Source organism: Molossus molossus, unplaced genomic scaffold (assembly GCF_014108415.1).
Source record: "Molossus molossus isolate mMolMol1 unplaced genomic scaffold, mMolMol1.p scaffold_m16_p_13, whole genome shotgun sequence".
In the NCBI taxonomy this organism is placed as follows: Eukaryota; Metazoa; Chordata; class Mammalia; order Chiroptera; family Molossidae; genus Molossus; species Molossus molossus.
This window is the reverse complement of record NW_023425348.1, coordinates 51,113,186-51,127,455: the sequence shown is the minus strand read 5'-3', so window position 1 is coordinate 51,127,455 and position 14,270 is coordinate 51,113,186. Positions and strand designations below refer to the sequence as shown.

Here is a 14,270-nt window from a genome sequence, read left to right as displayed (position 1 = left end):
TTCTTTCCTTATTTTTAAGCATTTCAATGATCAATGTTATCACAGTTCACATTCTGAACTTTATTTAAAATGGGGGAAAATATGTAACTCTGTTCTGCCACTATTAATCACAGATTTTAACATACAATAGAGCTTTAACTTATACATTAAACTAATATATATAGGATTAAAAGATAATGTTCCAGCCCAGCTAATGTGGCTCAGTGGTTGAGCATCGACCCATGCACCAAGAGGTCGACGGTTCGATTCCTGGTCAGGGCACGTGCCCAGGTTGTGGGCCCGATCCCCAGTAGGGGGCATGCAGGAGGCAGCCAATCAATGTTCTCTCTCATCAATGTTTCTATCTCTCTCTTCCTCTCCCATCCTCTCTCTCAAATCAATAAAGGAAAAAAAATTTTTTTTAAAGATAATGTTCGAGTTGCTAAAATACTGTTATTGAACAAGTATAGATTTCCCTTTTCATTCTAAACAAATGAACTGCAGTTCATAGCAGGACACAAAGACTGGAAAAGACAGGCATGTGGCCCATCGCCCCTGAGGAACTGCCCTTATCAACCCAGGGAGCCAGCATGCGATGGAGAGCTGCCCAGGGCTCCCCCAGGTCCCTGCAGGATTTGAATTTCCCTTTGGTAGATAAGATACAAAGCAAAAGGAAAGCAATTTTTCTAATTTTTTACATTACTTGTGTGTCATTGAGAGTTTTTCTTTTGGCCATAACTATTTTAACACATAAGCTAGTTAATCAAATGTCATAATGTGCTTCATTAGGAAAACTTTATACAGTGTCTATCATGTGCCACATACTCTGTTAGGTATTGGACATACCAGGGCGAGCAAGACAGGAGGGTCGATCTCACGGCAGCTTTGGGAATGGTTCTCTGTGTCCCAGAGAAGGTATTTTCTGTTTCAAGCAACAGAAATCCCACCTCATGCTGCTGACATAACAGAGATATTTGTGTGCTTACATGTCCATAAAGGCCTGCGCGAACACTACATTCATGAGAGGCTTGCTCAACCACATGCTTGAGGGCCAGGATTCTTTTCATCTCTCTGCGCTGCCGCTCGTGGGGTTGACCTCATCCTAAGCCTGGCTGCTCTAGAGGTCCAAAGGGCCATGGCTGCTCCTTGTTTACATCCAGCAGGAAAGAAAGAGCATCTCTGTCCAAGCATTCACACAAAAGTTCTATATACCAATGAAATCAGCGTACACAGTGCTAATCCCCTGGCTGGCTTGGCTGGTGGAGCCCGGGATGAGGTCATAGTTCCATTACTGGACCAAGGACGAAGCCAGGATTCCTAGAATGCCTGATCAGAAGTCAGGGCCATCAGAAAGGCGGTGTGAACACTGGGGAGGCAATGAACAAATGTCCACGCTGTCTGGGTGGGTACCTGCAAAACCAGGCAGACCCTTGTCACCTCTCCTTATGCTTTTTGTTCTCGGGGCATTCGAACTAAAGCCAGCTCCCCCAACAGCACTGTCTACAGAATACCCTCTTCATTAACCTGACTTTACTATTCTATTGTCTTCAACAGCAACTGTACTATTCCCGGAGAAGACACTTGCCAAGCTAGACACAAGTTTGCAGTAAAATTATCTCTCATTATGGGGACTTCCCAAAAGACCATCAGTTCTTCCTTAGAAAGCATCAACAGACAGTTTACACCCCAAGACTCTCTGAACCCCGGTCTCAAAATCCTCGCTTTGCTATGTCAGTCTAAGCTCCCATGTCATGATAATTACCCGATCCTAACGAAGCTCTCCAGCCCGTCTCATCCCTCTGCCTCACCAAAGACCAAGCTTACATCAAACTTCAAAATCTTCACAAGTCAGACTTTGCCCTTCCCCTCCCACTAGTGGGCAAGCAATAAGCTCAGTTTTTGTCTTACCAACAGGTTGTTCTAGTGGTGTGTGGGAGACAGCACTCAAGAGGCACATATGCTTCAAGACCATGTCTAGGCACAGTGGTCTTCTTGATGCCCTCTGCCAGGCTGCTCCACCATGGACCCCAGAAGTACTCTCCTCCCCACAGAGGCCACGAGGGGTGTGGTTCTTTCAGAGGCGGGCATAAACCAGTCCAGTTCATTTACTCTAGGGGGAAGAACTGGCCCATCGGCCCATTACACCAGCAGTCACGTCTGAATGCCTGCGCAGGAGATGGAGGATGCTGAGCACTCAAGCCCACGGCTAACCACCTGTTTCCTTCATTCCTAGTCCGGTGTGCCACAGGAACGGTCCAGGGCAGTGACCGCCAGGGCACGGCTGCTTGTGAACAGAGGAGAGCCGAGAGGCAGTCTCTCTGTTCGAGCAGCAATGTTATTTTCCAACATGTTATTATCTTTTATTCCTCCAGGGTTTTCCCTCATGTTGCATATGGTTACTATTTCCAGAGACCTTTGGAAGAGTCACTGGTTTTGTTTCCCAGCTGAAGAGGAGAAAATGCTTAACATCCTTTTTTGTATGGGTCATTCAATACATGGAAGAAGACGTGTTGGGAAATTCGAATGCTCTTGGCTTTGTTCGCTGACCATTCCCTCCACCAGCGGGAAACACAACACCCCATTAACACTAACCGGGCCGACTTGTCCAAGCTGTGTTCTGGCCACTTACATCAACTCGCACAGATTCTCATGGGGTTGTTCATGTTCTCCAGATTCCCAAACATGCAGCACATTTTTACGCTCTTTGCAATCAGTTTTGCTTCAGTGGCCCTGCAGGTATTGATGGCCACTGGCACGCTAAATCCCATCAATAAAAATAGCTTATTCGGTGGAAGGTGGGGGTGTGGGGGTGGGGATATCAATTATATGTCCTTTATTTTGGTGAAAAAATACTTTCCCCTTATTTTTCTCTTTTTTATCTTCGCGTAGGTGGAGCGAGTCATTACCGTGTGTTAAACTGCTGCTAAAATGTTCCCCTGGTGGACCCACATCCTGGTCACCTCCTGATCCGTTCTCCTTCAGGCACAAGGTCTCCACTCACCACGGGGAGGTCTCTGGTGTTTCTGTTCCTCTGTCTCTTACGAAAAAAGATACTGAAGTACTTTAGAACCTGCTCATCCACATGAGCTCAAGAGAAACCTTCATGACTTGAAAGGTGCCTCAGTTACAGTTCTGAATATCTCTCAACTGCACTCAGAGTGCAAAGCCAATATCAGACGGCAGGACATGGGAACCAAGGGAACAAATGGCTTCTTCTCACATCATCCTCCTAAATGCAGACAAGGTAACTCAAGCTTGGAGCTTGCTAATGGCCATGTCTATTTGAAGAGCTCACTGCAAATTCAGTCTCAGTGACTTTGCCTTTCCCTGAACTGACTTCCACTGTGAGCTGAATGGGGGAGTGTGGCACCTTACAACCAAAGGGACCCAACTGCTCCCACCATGTCTCTTTTATTTATTCATCAAATACGAATCCAATATCTGTGTAATAGGATAGTATTTCCATTCCCTGTTGTTCCAAGAAATCAATCAATCAAATGATTTCCATGAAATCAATCAATGCCATACATCCCAGCACATCAGAGGCAAATAGCAGAAGGTCAATGACCAGCTAGTCATGAAGCCAGGCCTCATCAGCAAAGAGACACATCTAAATTCCAAATGTTCCCTTTTAGATGTCGAGAGGAAACCTTGGATATCTGAGCATAAGGCAGAGGTAGAGAGGACTCGTGCTATGGACAGAAAGAAAGTTTCCACCAGCCAGGAGGAAGTCAAGAGTCTTTGGAGGAAGAAGTAGGGAGAGAGAAGGAAAACACACTCTGATGTGAGGTCCTAGCTTCATCCCTCAGGCTTGAGACCCCGAGTTTCAGGTGCTTTGGGAGGAAGCTGAAGGCAGAGGTGGCCCCTGGGCCAGCACATGGCTAGAGGAACAATGTAGAAATGGCCCTGCATGGGCATGACAAAGGCACCTGTGATGGCAGCAGGTCCACCACAGCTGTGATGTGTCCTTGAATGCCTGGAGGGATGGAAAGGAGGTGACAGTGTTTCAGGGGGGTTCCAGCAAATGGAGAAGTGACCCTGCACTCAGGGCTGTAAAGAAGACCTGGGCCAGACAATCAAAGGGATGGACTGTCAGACCCTAGATCTGCAGGGTCACAAACTGCTCAAGTGGGGTCTGGCCAGCCTCGAAGTGGGCCGAGCTCCCGGGAGCAGTTTTCTTGTCTGGCTGATGCTGAGGACAGGTGCATGTTACACCTGCAGAGACCCTCAGCAGCACAGGTGGTGACGGAGGCATCTGGTGGCTAGAGACAAGCAGGACAACCTGCCCAGGCCCATGACAGCACCCAGACCACTGCTTGCCACAAGTTTTGTGCTTCCCTGCACCTAGACGCCAGCTCAGGGAGGAGGGAGGGGGGAGGGCTAGGGGGGAGGGGAGGTCTCTAGGAAGAAGGGAAATAGTTCTAGTTGAGAAACCAGATGTTACGTTTGATTGAATATTTATCCCAAAGAGACTGATATAACCTAGAAATTACTGAAAAATAGTAATTAGCAAGATCAAATTGATTTTTTCCCTTCCTGTTTCTTACCAGGATGGTATCTATTTTAGATCAAGGAATTTACATTTTCTTGCCCTATTTTAATGAACTTTTAAACGTTTCTTGTTCTCTCTGTTTCCATCCAGAACAAATGTTTTGTTCTCTGAGACACTGAGACATTCTGCTGGGCTATGTGTGGGGAGCCTTTCACAGTGTGGGGGAGATGGTGTCCATGCACGTTAGGCTCATGCTCAGTTCTTGAGACACTTAGGAGGGCAAAGCATGTGACCAGCAGCCTAGGTTCACTGGCTACTCACAGGGCCTGGAGTTCATGGTGTTTCCCAAGACTTGCAAGCTGGGTGCCAAGGTCACCTCAGGGACCTCCTGCTTGCTGAGGGGCAGCACCTGCTCAGGCTCTCCCTGTCCTGTGCCTCAACTGTGCTATTTCACAATAACTTTTCTACTCAGTTTCCTTCTCTATTGGTCTACTTGACACCAGGACCCAAGCCCAGCACCACACCTGAACCCCTCTGATGGGAACCTGATCTGCTGGCCTTTCCTAGTCACACCCCTCTTTCTGGGGAATCACTGCTGTTTCCTAAACCTGTGGTGAATAAAAATTTCCCCAGAGTGCTAAAGCCTCTGGCTCCCTCACTTCAGATCTTCTGGGTCACAGTCGTGTTCACTCCTGTCAATGACTGTCTGCCAGGCCCACCTCAGGAAGTCTAGTTCCCGTATTCCCGCTGGACAGAGCATCAGCTCACATCTCCATGGCCTCCAGTGAACTGGACCGGGGTGGACACCTAACCCAACCTGGGCAATCAGATGCCTCCTCCTGGGAGTGTGGGGATCTCAGACTCCAGGTACGCTCTGCTGGGCGCCTGGTGTAAAGGGCCCAGTGTAACTCCCTGTTGAGTCTGCGTAACTGATGTTTGCTTTGCGTTCACACCCTTAACGAGGCAGAAGTAGATGAGGGCTCTGCCTTCCTGGGCTCACTGGGCCACACCTGCCCCCGAGCTATGCCGCGAATTGTAGAACCGAGTTCCAGGGGGCATCGGCTCCCTGAGGGGGTCCCCGCAGACCGCCAGGCTAGGGGGTGGATGAACTCCGTGAGCCTTCTGGACATAGTATGCGGAAAAGGCTGAGCTTGGAGGTTTAGAGTCTGTACCTCTGTCTTCTGTCCCTTTCGGAAAAGTGAAATTTGATTTACCCCAACAGTATCTTCCCATCAAACCAGGTTTATGACGTGTTAATGGGGAAGGTGTATATAGCACTACACATGGGAGCGATGAAAACCTGGAACTGTTTCTGTGATTCTCTACAGGGATCATGAGGTAGGTCAGCTACACAGCCATGTGGGCAAGGTGCTGGGATGTGGCCAGGCTGACTCCATTTTCTCTTGGATATATGGTGGAAGTGGGGAGGAGACTGTGGGGGGAGCCCCGAGAGTTCTGTCATCTGAAGCACCACAGAGGGGTTGCTCAGGCCCCAGGTCCCAGGCAGCCTGCTCTGGGGGGTCTGCACAGCTTCTCAAGCCTTTGACATCTGGGCAGTGAAGGGAGCAGCACTAGCTGACCTGTGTGTGTGGTGAAACCATCCAGAATCCCTGGGAGAGAAACAGATTTCTGAACTCATTGGCTTTGAAGACTCCATCTGGCAAGGTCAGAGCAGGCTGGATGCAGTTCCAAGTGGCTGCCAGATCTCTGCAGGTTTGGGGTTCAGTCCCAACCTGGTCCCTCAGCCCCAGCAGTGAAGAGCTTCTGCCAGAGCAGCCTCTCTCTCTTATTCAAACACACATGCTTATACAGACAGACAGACAGACAGACAGACACACACACACACACACACACACACACACACGATCTGGGACTGAATTACTGTTTTTGGTTTAAAGCAGAAATTTAAAGGAAGAGGGTATAACTGCATCTTTCAGGCAGAGGAAGGAAGGAGGAGAACATAGACATGAGCACCTAGGTCCAGCAAAGGTGCAAAGACCCCTCCCCTTAGTCTGAGGCAATGGCTCATGGGGTGCAGGGGTATGGGTTCCCAACCTTCCTGTGATCTTCTGTGACATAGACAAGATTTCTTTGTGTGATAGCCACACGAGGACACAGCAGTCACTCAGAGTGTGGGATACACATGAAATGACTGTAACTGAGGACTTCACTGTGCATTTATTATGTGCAACCACTACGCTTCACACCTGTCAGATGGTTTACTCCCCACCACCCTGTGAGACAGGTGCTGTGACGGCCACTTCGCAGACGAGGAAACTCAGACTCAGAAAGGGAAAAGCCGCTCGTGAGCGGCCACACCGGGACCTGACTGCAGGTCCCTCCAGCTGCACAGTGAGTGCCTCCCGCTGCCCTGCCCGCAGCCCCTCCATCCTCAGGGCGGTCAGCGAAGTGCAGTGGCCTCCCTGGTCCAGCTTTTCATCTCCTCTGGTATCAGTGCCCCAGTTCTGCTTGTTGCACATTTATTTTTAAAAAGAAAAGTACTGCTTCCCCTTCTGAGGATGGATCTGGAGTTCTGGGCACGTACTTCAAAGAGACAGGAAGCCGCAGGGCAAGGCCAGCCCCCCTCGGTTTGCCCTTCATGAAAGGGGCACCTCTGTTTCACTTCCTCAGTTCTGCTGTAACAGCTGAGAAGTAACCATTGTATTAGCCGAAGTTATTCTAGCTGCTGGAACAATCGACTTCCAAGACTTAGTGGTTTAACCTGAGAAACATTTATTTCTCACTTACAGAACTGTCCAACACAGATTTGCAAACAGCCAAGTGCTTAGGGTTCAGGAGTATCTCCCAGGTGACCCAAGTCATACAGCATCTTTTCCTTGGCAGAGAAGGAAGCCTCCAAGGTCTGCTGCCCACACGCCCCTGGTACACGCGCCACCCAGGGTCACTCCCTGGCAAGGTCATGAGAAAGACCTGCTTGTACACTGGACCAGCGCCCATGTCACAGCCCCACGCCACACCTCCAACCCTTATCCCTTCCCCTGGCCTGTGACTTGGGAAGTGACCCACTGACACACCAGATGACAAATAAAAATTGAAGTCAGCAATGACTTATCAGGGTGCAAAACGTCTGTCACAACTGCTGTAACCACCACCGCTAGCGACAGGCGCAGACAAGGTAATGAGCCCAGACGGGCTCCTCTGAGACCTGCCCAGGAGCGAAAGCAGTGAGGTGAAGTCTGGTGGCACAGTCCTCCAGCTACATCTCCAGCTTCACAGGGCCTGTGGGTCTCCCTTAGGGATTAATTTTGAGCCCAGGAAAGAAAGAGTCTTGGCTTCGATGGCCCAGGGGCAGAGGGGTCCTCAGCAACCTGCAAATTGGGGGCCCCAGGCTCCTCCTGAATACCCCGAAGCTTAGAATCAATCCATGAACCCTGTCCAGCTCTTCTCCCTCTGGCACCATCTCCAACAAAGGAAGCCCATCCCTTTGTCCCCAGGCCAGCTGGGGGCCTCTCTGCCGCTCTATGCTGCCTGCGTGTTGACTGCCACCAGACTAACCCGCTGTCGATGGCAGTAGAGCGCACATGGGGAGGCTCGGCGGTGGCTTCTCGGGATGGCTTTGCAGGGGACAGAGCTGTCTGCACTGAGAGAGCAAGAGGAAAGTTCCCAGGGGCTCAGTTCTCGTCACCTACCAGGAGGAGGAAGACATGCTTCACAGACAGTCGCATCTAAGCACCACACACTTTCTTGCTTCCTGCTCTGTAGTACTGGATGTGGGCGACGATGATTATGAACATGCACTTGAATGACCAGTTTACACACCAGATTCTGTCTCTCTTATGGTGTATAACCTCTTCAGGGGAAGGAATGAATGGTTTCTTATTCACATCTATTTTCTGCACCTAATATGGTATTTGACCCTCAGAAAGGTTACCTAGTGGGTACAAGTTGTTTTTGAGAGAATGAGTTAGTGAATAAGTCAGAGAGTGAGTCTATGAGCCCAGACAAATAGATGAGAAGTAAAAGATGGGGGAGCGAGAGCATGAGTGAAGGTATGAGAGGCAGAATGATGGCCCACTGCCTCGCAGTATCCTCTTCTTCCTTACAAACAAAACCCTAGTTTTTAGTTGGGCACATTTCCACCCAACAGAAAGAATACATTTCCCACATATGTCCATGTGACTAGGTTCTGTGACCAAGGAAATTGTCAGTACCAGTGTTGCATGAGACATCAAGGGAGATCCTTGGAAAAGGAATGTGTGTGCTTCTGGTCACCTTTCTATGACCTATATGTGATGGCTAGAGTTCAGCAGCTATATTGTACAATGAGGTGACCTCAAAGAAAGAAAAAAAAAGTCCTACTAGATCAGTGAAGTAGAAAGATAAAAGGAGTTTAGGTCACTATAACAATCTAGACTACCTCCCTCTGGACCTTGACTATGTCAGTCAGAAATACATTTTCATTTCTCTTGTTGTTTATTACATTTTTATCGTATGTAGTTGAATCTGATACTAATCAACTTGTGCAGAATCACAAGTTCATGCTAGAGTCAGTCCTCGTATCCTGGCCTCCTCTCTCCTAGTCTCAAGTTCTTTCTGACGCCAGGCGCAAGTCACGATATCGCAGCCTGAAAACGCCACACTCGCCCAGGTCCTGCAGATGTCCTTCTAATGTCAACCTAAAGCCATGGCGGAGAATCACAGAATCTCGACCTTTTCAAAGAACAATCAAACAAACAAAGCAAAGACCTTTGCTCAAAACCCACCAGGCGGGTGGATACCACACACTCAAGCCCAGACTGAATGCTATTCCTTCAAGCCCAGGAAATGTACACTCACAGTTTTGGTGGCTCCTCCATTTCACCAGTCAAGCATTTATTCTTCCATAAAGTGGAGCAGGTGGGGGTCGGGTCTTACCTCCACCAGGGAATGCCAGTGCGCAATGGGCTTCCGAGGGTATGACAACATCTCGCTCCAGTGGTCTCTGCCCAGCCTCTCCGCTTGGTTGCCTACTTGACACACGCCGATGACCTCATTGTGACCTATACTGTGAAAATGCCCCACAATAGTTTTTTCTTAAAATGTTAGTCTGTGAGAACAATAGCTACTAATTAAGCCAATAAAGGAATTAGGGGAGGGCTGGTTCTTTCTGTTCCCTAATTTTAAACTAGAGGCCAAGGTGAACAGAGAATAGGAGCTGGGATCCAGTGTTGTACTCCGTGGCACAGAGACCAAGAGCAGAGTCTGGCCCTCACACCTAGGCTTTGTAACACGCAACTGTTACGTGCAACGGCCTAGCTTGCTCCTAAGAACCTATGTTGGAAGAGCTCCCTGATGCATGCTAAGGATGCCACGTCTGTCTGGTTTTGGAATTAGGTGGACCTCCAGGCCTCCAAATCCATGTAATGAAAAGCGGGCCACCTGAATGGAGTTTCTTGCCATCAGAGCTGCGTGAATTTCCGCAGGAGAGAAGCAAGTACCGGTAAGGGGGCAGCTGTGTGTCTGGCAGCCACAGTCCGAGCTCACAAAGAAGGCTGAGGAGGCTCCTAGGGCTTCTGGCTGCCCCTCTCTATAGAGAACATGCTGGTCATGCTTCTTGATCCGATTTGATTTCCCTACTGTAAAAATAGTCTTAGTTCCTTTAACTTTAGGCCTAACATTTCTGAAACATTCCCTGGGCAGGTCCCTGCCTTGGCCTGTTTTTTTTTTTTTTTTTTCTTTAGCAGATGTTGGTGAGAAATCCCTGGCACAACTAGAATGACATGGCCCATCCTTTAACTCTTTGGTATCCAAACACACCAGGCTTTCTCTCCTTTTTTTCTTCCTTCAAAGATGACTGTCTTCTCTCCTATCTGTGTGGGGAGGAAGGGGGAGACCACGGGGGAAGGGGTATCCGAGTCTCTGCTCTTTAAAATCAGTTGCCTGCAGAAGCTCTGTGATTCTGCCATGGATTTTTCCAGGCCAGATTCATGAGCTTACTGAGAATTACACTGAAGCAGAGCTCACATAATCAGATTTGTTGATGCGGAGAACTTGGCAATAGCTGGAAAAATGCTGGCCTAGCTTTCCACGGTTGGTGGGCAATGTCCCCTCCTGTGGCCCGGCGCTACTGGTGTTGTGTTTCGTCCAGAGGAGACAGGAGGAAGGCCTACTGCCCAGTGGGCTCTCACACCCATGTGCCCCTGGGCTGGGAGGTGGTTATGCTTCCCCCAGGCAGCTGCTGGGCAGTGTTCAGGGCACTGGAGCTGCTTTGCTGGCATTTCAGGGGTATGTGGGAAAATTTTTAGCTACAAATAATATTTGGAAGATTATATTAGAAGTCAGAATGATTTTTTCCATAATTGTGCCCAGACCACGTGGGAGGTTTCCAATTAAAAAGAGACTTTTCATTTCAGTCTAATGACTGGTTTAACATATATAATTCCCTGTTGGTACTTTCTTTGCATATTAAAGTGACTGTTTTTCAAATCTGTCCTTTAAATACACAACTGGCTACAATGTATGCTATAAATATCTCTTCTGTGCTGTATTAATTAGAAAGTCGAGCATCTTATACATTTTAATGTACCCTGTCACCCATACTGATTCCAGCATTTTCAAGAGAAGATTTCTGTGTTTGCTTTCAGACTTAAGTGGATGGAAATGATCTTTATTAAACACACTGGAAGAAGGGAAAGAGTAACGAAGTTACGTATTTGGAAATGTAGATGGTCTGGCTAAAGTGATCACTCTGCTATTTTGAGTGGAATCTCTCCACACAGGCCAGGCAGGGCCGCCGAGAGGTTTAGACCTGTGGGGCCACAGTTCTCAGGGGTGTGTGGGGTGGGGAGGGGAAGGGGTGGAGGTAACAGAGGATGGAGAAGGAGAAAGAGCCTCAAAGGGGGGAGGAAAGGATGGGGGAGCTAAGAGGCACTTTCATAACCTGACCTGCAGCATGTTGGGGCTCCTGGTCAATCAGCTTTCCAAGCGCTGCTCATTTGAGTCATCCCCTGCTGCTGGGACACCAGCTGAGAATCTTGGCTGCACCCCACCCCACCCCCGCCCTCCTTGCCCTGGACAGAGCGGACCTGCGCTGAGAGAGAGCTCCAGGTATCTCACCGGTCGTAGTCCATGACCGCTATGGACAGGTGGATTTGGTCAATGCTCTCTGGAGGGACATCAAAGACTATGGCTTCATTGTAAACAGGATTCAGGGTGTTCCTCTTGGTGGATGTTTTCCTCTTCTTCAGCCGTCTGCCATCACACATCATGGAGACTTTGACGTAGGGATCTGCAGAGACCACGGGAAGCAGGGGCACTGTGAGGACAGACCAGACTCAGGCCCCCGTTCCACTGCGGAGTTCCACGGGCTGTGTCGGCTGGAGTTGGAGGGGTTTAATCAGTGCAACGCCTGGGCAGCGACCAGAGGTAGCATAATTAAGTCGTTCATTCACGAAAAAGCACAGGACCCTGTCTCCTCAAAAGGCGTGGAATTCAAAAACAGTGTGGAAAACACACCTGTTATTAGATTAGAAATGGTTCCAGCTAGAATCAAACTGGCCTGGCGGTGACAGGAAGAGAAACGCAAAGGTGTGGAGATGGGCCGCAGGCCCTGACTCCGGGCCACTCCGGACCACGCTGTCCTAAGTACCAGGTCTCTGGGAAAGGGGAAGCTGAATTCCTGAGGACAGGCAGAAGGTCAGGAGTTGATTTCCTAGGTGTAGGGGCCTTGAGCCCCAGAGCTGCCTGCAGTCAGTTGCCAATGGGGAAGCAGTTCCGTAGTCAGGGAGAGGAAGGACACAGGCTTGCTTGTGGTGCGAAGCTGGGATGGGGTGACAGGTGACAGGTGACAGGGCCGGTCTCTGCTTCACTTGGGACTTCCTGAGTTCCATCTCACTATCCTACTGCTCAGTGGGGAGGTCTTCTCTCTTCGCCTGCATCACAATGCATTGTCTGACTCCCTCACACTGCCCGGGGGACTTAGAGAGCCAGAAGGGGCCACGTTGTTTGTCAGCTTGGAAAAACCCTGGAGTGCAGGAAGCGGGACACATTGCATCTGAGGTCCTTTGGTTTCAGTGACCAACAGTCGGTGGACTGTGTATTTTATGACCATGTTTTGGGAGCTCCTGCAGAGGCTGCCTGTGAATTTGTATGTTAGGAACTGCATACTGGTGCTTTTTTTAGTGTTTAGAATTTAAGGTACATGTTTGATTCACTGGGAAAACCAAACTGCATAGTTCACTAATGAGCTTTTTATAAGGATATAGGATTCTTCAATCTTCACTAAGCCTGAGATGGTAATTGTTTATATCTGAGGAAAAACTCAATTGGATAAGCTATATTATCATGTGTAAATCATAGGCCCAGTTCATAATTATGGTGGAGAAGACTTCACAGAGAATAATAATGAAGATAGCTAACAACAGGTAGCATTTAGTATGCACCAGGCATATTCTTATGGCTTTATATGAATTAACTCATTTAATCTTATAATAACCCAATGAGCCAGTTACTGTTATTATCTTCCTTTTACAGATTGGGTATCTGAGGCACAGAGTGGTCAGGTGACTGCCCAAGGTCACACAACTATTAGGTCTAAGACAGGGATTAAACCTAGGTAGTTTGGCTCCAGAGTCCATGTGTTTATTACTCTACCAGAAACTTCATTGGATTCTATGATAGAATCAAATGAGAAAGTCTGAATTAAACAAAGTCCTACCTGATGCTCCTGTTATGTCCATTGCCTTTAAGTTCCTTGCTTTGATAATGGTGATGGTCAGCCTGCCAGCCGTCGGGAGATAGCAGAGGGAAAACATCAGCTCTCCCAGATCCACGTTGTCCTGTTGAGGAAGCACAAGCTGAAGTTAGGAAGCGTTTTCAGCCCGGTGCAGAAGGGTCAGCGGCGGGGCAGCACTGGAAGGGTCAGCCCTGCTCCCGCTGCCCATCTTGTGAATCCCTGGGCCTCTCACCTTTGCATCAGTCCTGTGGAGAAAAAGAAACACCTGCTCTTCGGGAGCCCCTCACCCTAAGGAAGCCCAGCCCACTATAGATCGCAAAGCTGTGGAGGCCGTCCAGGGCCTCCGCCACCCTCTAACCAGACACCTGCAGCCTCACAGCCTCACACAAGTGGCCCGGAAAGCAGCCCCCAGAGCAGAAGGCACCACAGCCTTAACTATTCTCCACGGAGTCCCCCACGTGGGTCCATTCATATCCCCATGACAATCCACACAGAGCCCCAGGACGAAGCTACACAAAGAGGTGCCCTGCGGTTCTGAGCAGCCCGACCACAGCCCTGCACACAACCCCACACAGCCGCAAGCGGGCTCTCGAACAGCTCCCCGTACAGCCCCTCAGAGGCTCCCACCCCCGTTTCCTACACGGCCTCCCCCCCAGTTCTTATCACAGGCCCCACACAGGCCCACAGAGTCCTCCGAATAGTCACTGTCCGCACGGACTCTTGTCCACACACTCCCCTACACAGCCCCCACCCCCAAAGGCCACAACACACACGTAAACTCCTGCAAACACCCCACACCCCCAAACACTCACACCCCCACTTCTCCACCCACTGAAGTACTGCACACAACCTGGTCACACCAACCTGTGCAGACCAGCCCACGGCTCCACTGGACCCTGGAAGCATCTAGCCCCACATGGCTCTGGACAAGGACCCTTCAGAAGCCTGAGAGTGGCACCCAGGAACCCCACATCACGGCCCTGGACACACCCAGCCTCAGGGCCCTGTGCAGTCTCCATGCAGGGGGGGATGGCCGGGACCCAGAACCCATGGCCCCTACCGCCACCCAGGACTCCCACCGGCCGCGGTGCTTGTCTTCTCTTCGTGTGTCTCTAAGGAGCCCCC

General features: G+C 49.6%; 1 protein-coding gene across 2 annotated transcripts in view; it reads right to left on the bottom strand.

The window, feature by feature from the left end:
* SYT9 (synaptotagmin 9) overlaps window positions 1-14,270 on the bottom strand; it is a 189,784-nt gene that overhangs the window by 35,201 nt on the left and 140,313 nt on the right. The window contains exons 4-6 of one of the 2 annotated variants that reach the window (XM_036259287.1): window positions 13,128-13,248; window positions 11,528-11,699; window positions 9,347-9,476 (exon numbers count right to left, since the gene is read on the bottom strand). In XM_036259287.1, coding sequence (XP_036115180.1) covers window positions 9,347-9,476; window positions 11,528-11,699; window positions 13,128-13,248 — 423 coding nt within the window. Of the gene's footprint in view, window positions 1-9,304; window positions 9,477-11,527; window positions 11,700-13,127; window positions 13,249-14,270 lie in introns of those variants that run through there. The other variant, XM_036259286.1, reaches the window with a different exon arrangement.